At 44.1% G+C, this 11,435-nt stretch overlaps 1 protein-coding gene across 2 annotated transcripts in view; it reads right to left on the bottom strand.

The window, feature by feature from the left end:
• Nucleotides 1–1,358: 1,358 nt before the first annotated feature.
• tmem132e (transmembrane protein 132E) overlaps nt 1,359–11,435 on the bottom strand; it is a 350,391-nt gene continuing 340,314 nt past the window's right edge. For both annotated transcript variants that reach the window (XM_035779824.2, XM_035779823.2), the window contains exon 9: nt 1,359–5,000. In XM_035779824.2, coding sequence (XP_035635717.1) covers nt 3,927–5,000 — 1,074 coding nt within the window. In that variant the 3' untranslated portion in view covers nt 1,359–3,926. The remainder of the gene's footprint in view (nt 5,001–11,435) is intronic.

Below are 11,435 nucleotides of genomic sequence, written 5' to 3'. Positions count from 1 at the left end.
CCTTGGGTGACAGCAGTGTATTCATGACGTCTTGATCACATATCACAGTGCTTTCCAAAATATACTCTATTTTGGGGCACCTCACCCTATCCTCTACTACCAAAATACTGTAGCATCATCCAAATGGGCACATTAAATATCCATTGTGTCAATGTTACTGTATCGAATGATTCATAGCATGAAGACCTTGTCTTTGGTTACATTGGGACAGATACATCAGGCAGATCTAACTGGAAAGACTTAAGGTCAGCCTACCCCGAGGCCAACAGATCTATAGCCGTCCTCGTGCCTTAAATGACAGCTGGCTAAATTACCCATTCTCTAGATACAGTATCTTATATACAGTAGACCAGGAATAGACAGGCACACAGGTTCCCATTTAACCTCTGTACTGTGACTGGTCCGCCCTAGGCTCCCTAGGTACAATAAATGGAGATAGTGTGCCTACCTACATGTACTGATCCATTTAACCAGAGACATTAGATGAAACCTGTCATATTTGTGTGGGTGAGGCATCAGCAGACTAGAACTAAATATGATCTAAGTTGAAAGGGTTCTGAGCAGTTCAATAACCCACATTCCCCCCTTCAATTTACCAAACTGGAGGAAAAACAACTTTGTATCAGGTCAGTGCAGGACTTTACCCGTGTACTGCTATGGTGACTGTTAGTCAGGCACGAGAGGACACGCCCATCTAGTCAGACCGGAATAGAGGACACTTTTCTCAATGGGGAGAAGCCCAACTGCGGTATCTCACTAAATGTACTATCTCTGATTTAACTTCTCCCAACTATAATTTGTCCCAATCTCCTATAATCATATGATGGTAGTAGAATGAAAATTGTGTTTGTGGGTCTGGTGTGTGGTGGTGGTTGTGGAGTTTGCAGACAGGAATTTTAGGCTTCCTTATTTCTGATCAACTGAATGATAAGGAACTGCATACATCCATAAATTATAATAAATTAGAACACATACACAGTATGTAACCCAATTACACTTTTTTTCTGACAGTGCTATAATGACGAGTAGAAAGGACACATGATTTTTATGTATTGTATTTTCTTTAGTACTTTACATATAAGGGGGAAATACAAGGGTTTTCTTTTTCTGGAGAATACAGGAAATTGAACAGTGCTCTGTACATGAACATAGTATCGTCAGTGAGCTGGTGCACGGTCACCATGTCTCCACCTGGGGTACACTTCAAAAGTATTCAACCACATGTGAGAAAGTCTCTAGCAGCAGCTTGCAGAAGAAACACTGGATGCACACAGAAATATGCACACCTTCACCAAAGTCACATTACAAAAATGGTTTAGCATATACATATATACATTGAGAAAGGAAACATAAAAAAATTCTCAGAAGCCATAAAATGTTTTTAATAGACACTTGTTATGATCTCTGAAAGAATAATCAAATTGGAAAGTCAGAACTATAAAAAAAGAATGTTAAAAAGCTGCTATTAGAAACTTAATCCACCGTTGTTGTTAAGCAGTGGTACTGATTTGGGTTTACCATAGTAATACATGAGGCAAAATACCCATCTGATGATCAAAGTACAGTAGAGAATCAATACATTCATCCTGAGACACCATCGTTTAAAATGGGGGTTAAAAAAAAGAAAGAAGAAAAGTCTGGCTGTAACCAACAGTTTATTTCCTCAACCGGTTTCTTTGTAAAAGCGTGGGTTTCAAGTGAGGGCAAGAATTGTTGTCTTTGATTTTGAAGACCATTTACCTTTAGATGTTAATAGGGCTTGATTGAGATTTAATCACATTTTGTAATTAGGTCATTATTCAATGAAACCATTTGGAACGTACATCACATGGCATGCTGTAAATCAAATGAACTGAATAGCAAAGAAATGACTTAATAACAGGTGACAAAATGTCAGCCAACTAGGTTGATGTTTTTTGTGGAAATGAATTGATTGGATTCATAACTCAAATTGAGAGGTTGGGTGACATTTGTTCTTCCATTGTGGTCATATTGCACATCATATGATTAACAAAAACACAGCAAATCCACAACCTACTAAGAGCACACACATAAAGGTGAATTAAAAACTGATTGGACAGTTTTCCATCCTGTTTATTTTTCATCACTCTTGAAAATAACTTGGCAAATCTTCAGATCAGTACGAAACAACATGATCTTCAAAGAATCAGTCATCATCCCACCCAGTGCTTTACAATTCATCACACTCTAGCTAGCCAACACATCTACATAACCAAACCTATAAATGGAATCCCATTGCATTCATCATTTGCAGTCATTCTATTTTGTGCAGGTTCACTAACCAAAACTCCTAGTATTACATTTAAGATTTCATCAAACACAGACAGTCCTGAGAAACTTAAAAGGCGTCACCACCATAACAATAGCCCAATGCGTCAGCACCAGTGCGCTTGGCTTCTGTGACGGTCATGACCAGCATCTATGCTTTATTACGGACATATTTTGGACCAAACATAGTACTTCTCATTCTCTGTTTAGATTGATTGGAAATTAATATCGTGACTCGGTACAAAATCGTTGGTGTTCAATGGGGAGCATGATTACACAAGGTCACCGTGTTTAAAAAATAAAAAAGGAAATGGAACGATTTCTGCTGCAAAATATTTTAGTGGGATGAGAGTTCTTCCATTGTAATTCTCAGGTGTACAGTGGGACATCTTAGTAAAAACTGCAGAGGAAACTCTATGCTTACAACACGTTCCCCCTTCTCTATCTCTGCATGAATAACAAGTTCAATGTAATGTTGCTGCTGAAGAGGAACTCAGCTGGTCATGGTATGTACATACGAGGGAGGGCTGTACTATGCAGGTCTGGCATGGCATGCATGTAATGCATGATACAACATATGTCCTTTAGTATTGTCTAGGTATAATTAGATAATTACAATACAAACATTTACAAATTTGGAAAATTGCTGATTGTGCCTCAGTATCTCCTTTCATGCAAAGAATGTCGAAGATCGTTTACTTCACAATATACGTACAAGCTTTTGTATTTCCCAATATAACTAAACCTTTGACAAGTTGTAGCGTTTTGGATAATTGCCCTCCGCACTAGCCCCTAACCAAGTGTGAAAACAGGGTGTCAGCATTGAAATCAGTTGTGATCAGTTAAACCCATTCTATAACCCATTCTAAGGCATTAGACTTAACCAGGAAAGTGTATGAAACCAGTATTAGGGCACTGGCTTGGAATTTGTATGAAATGTAGCAAAGTGTACAGTAATGATATTGAATGAAATCATAGCATGTGCTGCACCAAGAACAATGGATGTTCTAACATTGACGAATGCTTCCCTACTCTGGCAAAATAAAATGAATTGGTAACATTGTTTTTAATGAGCGTCTTTGACAATTGGTTGTCCATCATGTTGTTCCGTGTTGTGTCCCAAAAGCTGTTTCTCTGAAAATGTAATCTGCACATCGAAGGCCTCTTTGTTGGAGAAGGTACTTGGTGTTGGGACAACCCGACAAACACAGAGCCAAGACCCAACCCATCCTACTAAAAACACTCCTGTCCTTATCACGCTCACTAAATAACCCCCAGTAGGAGTGACAGAGCACTTAAAATCCATCCTGCGGAACAGTGCTCACGACTGAAGCTTATAATTCCATTTGAGAGTGTACTCCTCTACCTCTGTAGAAGGGACATCCAGACATAGCCATTTCTCTAGCGTTTAAAATTCTTGTCTAGTCTTTGGCTTTCCAATTTTTTTCAACTTCCAAAAATGTGTGTACGGGAAACGGCACTGTGCAAAGAAAAAGAAAACAAACAAAATCAGAAGTGTATTCGGCCTTGCTTTTTGTTTGTGAAAAGTTCTCTCTCACTAAAGTGAAAAAAGAGAAAAATAGAAAGGAAAGTATTTTTTGAAGCTGTAAGGAGGGTGCTTCTTAACAGCCGCCCCTTCAGGCTATTTCCTTTATCCTGCGCATGTAATCATGAAGTTCCTCTGGGTCCTGGAAACCCATGTCCTGGCAGACCCACTGAATGTCTTCTTCATCTGCAATGGGGATGGAGTTATAGGGCATGTCTTCTGTGGGGAGTGTGGTGAAGGTGGTGAACTTGACACGCTTGCGCTTGGAGGTTGGCGAGCTGGCCTCCTCGCCATGCTCCTTGGTGGAGCCCCCAGAGCTGCCGTCGCCCCTCCCGTGGACCTGGCTCTGAACGCTTGTCTGGGAGCTGCCGCTGCTGTGGTGGTCACCATGGCAACAAGTCTGTACCCCTTCCTGGGGGTTAATGGGGCTCTCCACTGTCTGGGGTGAAAGCTCACTCTGGGCCCTCAAGGGCTGTCCGTTCCCTAAAAAAACCCAGTGGTGGGAATGGTCCATGTTGGCCTGGCCCTCAGGGGGGATTCTCTTGTGGCGGTACTTGAGGACAAACACAATGCAGTTGATGAGGAAGACCAGGATGGCAAGGCAGAAGACGCCCAGGAGGGCGTACATGCCGATCTCCAGGTCGGTCATGCTGCGGGGCGCATGGATGAAATCATCATCTTCCTCTTCTTCCTCTCCCTCGGTGGGCCTCTCCTGGTTGCTGATGGTCGGGAAGTTGGTGTAGTCGATGGGAACGCTCGCCGGCTGCTCGTTGGATGGCTCGAAGCCTCTGTCACCGAGGTTGGAATCCACCACCGGCCGCCTGGTGACACGGGCTGGCTCGATTTCGATCTCGCTTTCCATTTCTTCCTCGGAGTCTTCCTCCGGGCCGAAGCGGACTTTCACGTACACAGGGGCCGAAGCGATGACGCTCTTGCGCTTGGTTTTCTGACAGGCCTCACAGATGGTCATCTCCATACGCACCATCTCCCCGGAGCCCTCGCCCTCCGCCACAACCACCGGCCAGCGGTGCTGAGGCTCCTGGGATATGGACACCACCTTGTCGTCCAGTGTGGAAGCGTTGAGGTTGTAGTCCTTCGGGTCGAAGAAGGTCAGAGGCAATGCGGTGCTATCGCTGTAGTAAAGCCAGATGGACAAGCTGGCCTCCTGTGATAACAACAAGAGGAAAAGGGTATTTTTTAGTTTTTTTGTTAGGTAAATGCAGCTTTGAAATGCCATTTTTGCTATGCTGGAGCATTTCACAGATGAATTATTCATACAGTAACCCCATGGACAAACTTTCCTGGAAGGCTAGAGAGAGACACCTTTTTAATGTCTTGAAGAAACAAACAGATTTACCAAATAACAATATGCTGCAAATCAAACTACAGGATTCATGTTTAGAAATTACAAACATTGGTTGATATAGTTGTTTCTTCGAAAACTGATAATTTCGATGGTTCAAACAGATGCTCTTTCACTCCTCTACGTATGATGTGAATATGTGTGAGTCCAATTCCTGCCTTTGAAGTCTCTGACTCGCTCGATCCCTAAATCTTCTAAGCATCTCTAAACATTGGCACCCCCTGCCTCGGCACAGACCGAGACACACACAGGCGGTCTGTCTCAGTAGTGTATGCCAGCGAACACAAAGCTCGCTCTAAGAAAGGAGGGGTGAGTGGGTGTTTTGCAACTGTTGTCCTGCAGACAAACAACAGACAGAGCTGCACAACTGCACAGCACTTTACCTGACAGCTTGAGTCTGGCTTCATGAGAGTAATGGCAATGTTCGGTGGCCATGTCTCCAAGTAACGAGGTGGTTTTTGACAGAAGCATTCCTTTGGCTCCTGCTAAAACAATACCTCTCAGCTCAACCTAGCGTACCTGCTCTGTAGGGCTGACAAAAGAAAATAGCTTTTCTGACAGAGCACTTTTAGTCCCCAACCGAGATGTCTTTTCATATTCTAACGGGAGAGGCATTTATCCAAATTCTGTCTGGATTGGAACGCTCTGTTTGAGAGTGTAGACATATTTTTCTTTGATTCAGGCGGAGGATACTGAACTTCAAGGTTGCTATGACATTCCTGTTCGAACACGGGCCTCTGTCATCTCCACTTGTCAAGATGAATGGGGCCTTTGAAACATGATTTAAATAATACATTGAGTATGACACCCTGTCCTGATGAAGCCAGTAGTAGTACACCAACATGTTAAAAAGGTTAGACACAAAGCAAACAAACACTCAGTATACTCGAGGGTGACTGGAATGTTCTAATTATAATTCCTCAATAGGATAATTAATCAATCACTGTTACCTATTTATTAAGTCCTCTTTAGAGAGCTCAGGATTAACTGTGGTTAACAGATCAACAGTATTTCCCCAGAAGGAAATTAGACCATAAAATTAAATAGGATCTCTGTGACTTAGACAGCCAAAGCATTGCTGACTCATAGAAGGGAGGATTTGTGCATCCTCTCTGTTCTTAGATGCTAAATGACAATAGCTGCCCTGGCAAACGAGATCACAGTTCACATTCGGGATGGTTGAAATGAACAAATGTTAATCAAATGCACATATAACCTAATAAAAATAGGACGGATTCAAGGCTAACAGAAAGCGACTTTGGCTTATTCACTTCCCTCAGTTGTAGTTTATGGCTCTCATTCAGTCATGGAGTTAGAAAGGGGGCGTTTAGCAGACGCGGCAGGTGAGGTTTCTCCTGTGAAACAGAATCAAATGGTGTGAAATAACCTGAGCACCCCACGGAGAGGTCCACTGGCAGAGGGATTGGCTGCCTTTTATGGCCCAGCCTCAGAGAGCACTTTAGGACAATACATTATGCTAATTAAATGTAAGGTGGCCAAGCAGCGGAAGGTGAGATTAAATTGGAATTAAATGCCGGGCCCTGACGGTTTAGTTTTGTTTGGCCACCACCAGCGCAGAGAGAGAGTTGAGTAACAATAGCTGTCACCCCCAATTTCCAAGGCATTGAAACCTGGCTATATTCTCTCGTTGTGGGGGAATATGAACGACCCAAGTGTGAAACAACACAGTGCGATCTGGCTTCTCAGGAAAAGGTGAAGGACTGTGCCCAATTCATTCTTTGGGAGGATTTAGAGAAATTGAAGTCCCCAGTTGCAAGACTCAAACATGCCGAAAATAAGGCAGATTCCTCTGACTTTTATTAAACAAGATGTATATTTGCTGGTGTGATGAGACGTTCCCTGGGAGTTTTTTGTAACAAATCAGATTTATTTGCAGGCTTGTGTGTGTTGGAGGGCTGTTTGGGCGCAGCACAGCAATAAGGCAAATAGGCTAATGAGCACTGCGAGCGTCAACAGTCCATTTTCTGGATGTGTGTGATGTCATGAAAATTCATGAGCTGCTTCCCACAGATGTTCAATTCCAGGTTCATATTAGCGGGTTGGATGCAGTGTTACTGACGTTTCCTTATGGAAATCAACCCCTATGGTGTAATGCCGGTAAGAAAGACGGTTTCTCCAACTATAGTATCTATTAAAAAATTACACTTGCACTTACCTTGCATTAAAACCTCTACGGGATTGGTGTCCCCCTGTGGGACGGTTGAGCTAACGTGCACTAATGTGATTAGCATGACGCTGTAAGTAACAAGAACATTTCCCAGGACATAGACAAGTCTTATGGGCAGAAAACTTAAATTCTTGTTCATCTAACTGCACTGTCCAATTTACAGTAGCTATTGTTTGAGGAGAGTGCACAGCTATATACTTGAAAATGTATCAATTGACCAATTAGGCACATTTGGGAAGACTTGATACAAAACAATGGTTCATTGGATCAGTCCAAGATGGCGTAGCAGTAAGTCGTCCTGTCGTATCGTCTCTCTGTAAATATCTGTAAATATCGTCTCTTTTTCGTTTTAGATATTTTTCTTCACATATCTTTAAAAACATTTTGCTAAACCTAAGCTTCCAAATACTCTCCTGCAATCCGCCTCACCCAAAAGTATTTATATTTACTTCGGAATCAGAACCCCTCAACTGAAGCTAGCCAGCTAACCACCAGCTATGCTAGCGGTCTTCAGCTAACCGGTCATCAGCTAACCTTTAGCTCGGAAAGCTCTCGCCAGTTCGAACAACGCAACGCTAACCAGAGCATAACGGACCTATTTATTTTTTATCCCCGGATTTCCTCCGCAAACGGAACATTTTTTTCAGCTGGATCTTCACAACTAGCTATCGAGCTAAACCACAACCCTGGTTGATTACTCCTGGCTAGAGTTTCCACCCACGTAGCTTGAAGCTAGCCCGGCCAGAGCTCCTGTGTTCCTAGCATACTCCTGGGCTTCTATACCCGGATCCACGACCGGTCTATCGATGTCACTGCATGAAGAGGAATAAACAGACTCACCCCATCGCGACGTCCTCCAAAGGCTAAATCTCTAGCCCTCGCTATCTCCTTGCTTGCTAATTTGGCATGCTAACTGCTAGCTTGTTTAGCCCAGGTCCGCTAACTCCTACCTTGTTTACCCCGGCCTGCTAATCTGTTAGCTTGTTAGCACAGGCCTGCTAACAGTCTGCATCGCAGTGGCCCATATGTACTTTCTATCTCTTCCCGATTTTAAAAATTTGTTTATACCTTCCGGAAACCTGCCTCACCCAATGTGATACGGAATCGCTATTATTTTTTATTTTTAGAACACACTCAAGAACCTCCAGAAGCGAACCAGCTAACTAGCTACAAGCTACTTAGTCATTGTTAGTTTTTTAAAACCTGGATAACACTCGCCAGTCCAGCCCCCCTGCCCCATCCACCGCTGCCCCTGGACTCTGATCACTTGGCTACATAGCTGATGCACGCTGGACTGGCCATTAATCACGGTACTCCATTCTGCTTGTTTGATTTATCTGTCGGCCCCGTTGCCTAGTCAATGCCATTTTACCTGCTGTTGTTATGCTAGCTGATTAGCTGTTGTCTCACCCACTGTTTTAGCTAGCTTTCCCAATTCAACACCTGTGATTACTGTATGCCTCGCTGTATGTCTCTCTCAAATGTCAATATGCCTTGTATACTGTTGCTCAGGTTAGTTATCATTGTTTTAGTTCACAATGGAGCCCCAAGTCCCACTCCTCATACCCCTGATACCTCCTTTGTCCCACCTCCCACATATGCGGTGACCTCACCCATTACAACCAGCATGTCCAGAGATAAAACCTCTCTCATCATCACCCAGTGCCTGGGCTTACCTCCGCCGTACCCGCACCCCACCATACCCTTGTCTGCGCATTATGCCCTGAATATCTTCTACCATGCCCAGAAACCTGCTCCTCTTATTCTCTGTCCCCAACGCTCTAGGCGACCAGTTTTGATAGCCTTTAGCCGCTCCCTCATACTACTCCTTCTCTGTTCCACGGGTGATGTGGAGGTAAACCCAGGCCCTGCATGTCCCCAGGCACCCTCATTTGTTGACTTCTGTGATCGAAAAAGCCTTGGTTTCAGGCATGTCAACATCAGAACCCTCCTCCCTAAGTTTGTTTTACTCAATGCTTTAGCACACTCTGCTAACCCTGATGTCCTTGCCGTGTCTGAATCCTGGCTCAGGATGGCCACCAAAAATTCAGAGATTTCCATACCCAACTATAACATCTTCCGTCAAGATAGAACTGCCAAAGGGGGAGGAGTTGCAGTCTACTGCAGAGATAGCCTGCAAAGTAATGTCATACTTTCCAGGTCCATACCCATACCCACAGTTCGAACTACTAATTCTGAAAATTACTCTCTCCAGAAATAAGTCTCTCACTGTTGCCGCCTGCTACCGACCCTCCTCAGCTCCCAGCTGTGCCCTGGACACCATTTGTGAATTGATTGCCCCCCATCTAGCTTCAGAGTTTGTTCTGTTAGGTGACCTAAACTGGGATATGCTTAACACCCCGGCAGTCCTACAATGTAAGCTAGATGCCCTCAATCTCACACAAATCATCAAGGAACCCACCAGGTACAACCCTAACTCTGTAAGCAAGGTCACCCTCATAGACGTCATCCTGACCAACTGGCCCTCCAAATACACCTCCGCTGTCTTCAACCAGGATCTCAGCGACCACTGCCTCATTGCCTGTATCCGCTATGGTGCCGCAGTCAAACAACCACCCCTCATCACTGTCAAACGCTCCCTAAAACACTTCTGTGAGCAGGCCTTTCTAATCGACCTGGCCCGGGTATCCTGGAAGGACAATGACCTCATCCCGTCAGTTGAGGATGCCTGGTCATTCTTTAAGAGTAACTTCCTCACCATTTTAGATAAGCATGCTCCGTTCAAAAAATGCAGAACTAAGAACAGATACAGCCCTTGGTTCACTCCAGACCTGACTACCCTCGACCAGCACAAAAACATCCTGTAGCGGACTGCAATAGCATCGAACAGTCCCCGCGATATGCAACTGTTCAGGGAAGTCAGGAAACAATACACGCAGTCAGTCAGGAAAGCTAAGGCCAGCTTCTTCAGGCAGAAGTTTGCATCCTGTAGCTCCAACTCCCAAAATTTCTGGGACACTGTGAAGTCCATGGAGAACAAGAGCACCTCCTCCCAGCTGCCCACTGCACTGAGGCTAGGGAACACGGTCACCACCGACAAATCCATGATTATCGAAAACTTCAACAAGCATTTCTCAACGGCTGGCCATGCCTTCCGCCTGGCCACTCCTACCTCGGCCAACAGCTCCGCCCCCCCCGCAGCTCCTCGCCCAAGCCTCTCCAGGTTCTCCTTTACCCAAATCCAGATAACAGATGTTCTGAAAGAGCTGCAAAACCTGGACCCATATAAATCAGCTGGGCTTGACAATCTGGACCCTCTATTTCTGAAACTATCCGCCACCATTGTCGCAACCCCTATTACCAGCCTGTTCAGCCTCTCTTTCATATCGTCTGAGATCCCCAAGGATTGGAAAGCTGCCGCGGTCATCCCCCTCTTCAAAGGGGGAGACACCCTGGACCCAAACTGTTACAGACCTATATCCATTCTGCCCTGCCTATCCAAGGTCTTCGAAAGCCAAGTCAACACAGGTCACTGACCATCTCGAATCCCACCGTACCTTCTCCGCTATGCAATCTGGTTTCCGAGCCGGTCACGGGTGCACCTCAGCCACACTCAAGGTACACGCAATCTAAATTGCGCCTAGACTCCTTAGTGATATAATGACCTTTCTCTTGCATTTCAAAGATGATGGGAAAAACATCTAATAATAGAAAACGCATGTTTTTTCTTTGTATTATCTTTTACCAGATCTAATGTGTTATATCCTCCAACATTAATTTCACATTTCCACAAACTTCAAAGTGTTTCCTTTCAAATGGTATCAAGAATATGCATATCCTTGCTTCAGATCCTGAGCTACAGGCAGTTAGATATGGGTATGTAATTTTAGGCAAAAATGGGGAAAAAATGGTCCGATCCTTAAGAGGTTTGCACCTAAACAACATAGAGGTTGTTAATATGTCAGTCTCTGTAAGCAATTGCTTTCGTCTTAAGCTTTCACAGATCTGTATGTAAAGGCTTGCATAAATGTTCCTTTGTTTTAAATAGGGAAATGACGTTATGCACTGTACTCAGTACCGTATGCTTA

Source organism: Oncorhynchus keta, chromosome 11, assembly GCF_023373465.1.
Source record: "Oncorhynchus keta strain PuntledgeMale-10-30-2019 chromosome 11, Oket_V2, whole genome shotgun sequence".
Taxonomy (NCBI): domain Eukaryota; kingdom Metazoa; phylum Chordata; class Actinopteri; order Salmoniformes; family Salmonidae; genus Oncorhynchus; species Oncorhynchus keta.
This window is presented reverse-complemented; position numbering and strand designations above follow the sequence as displayed.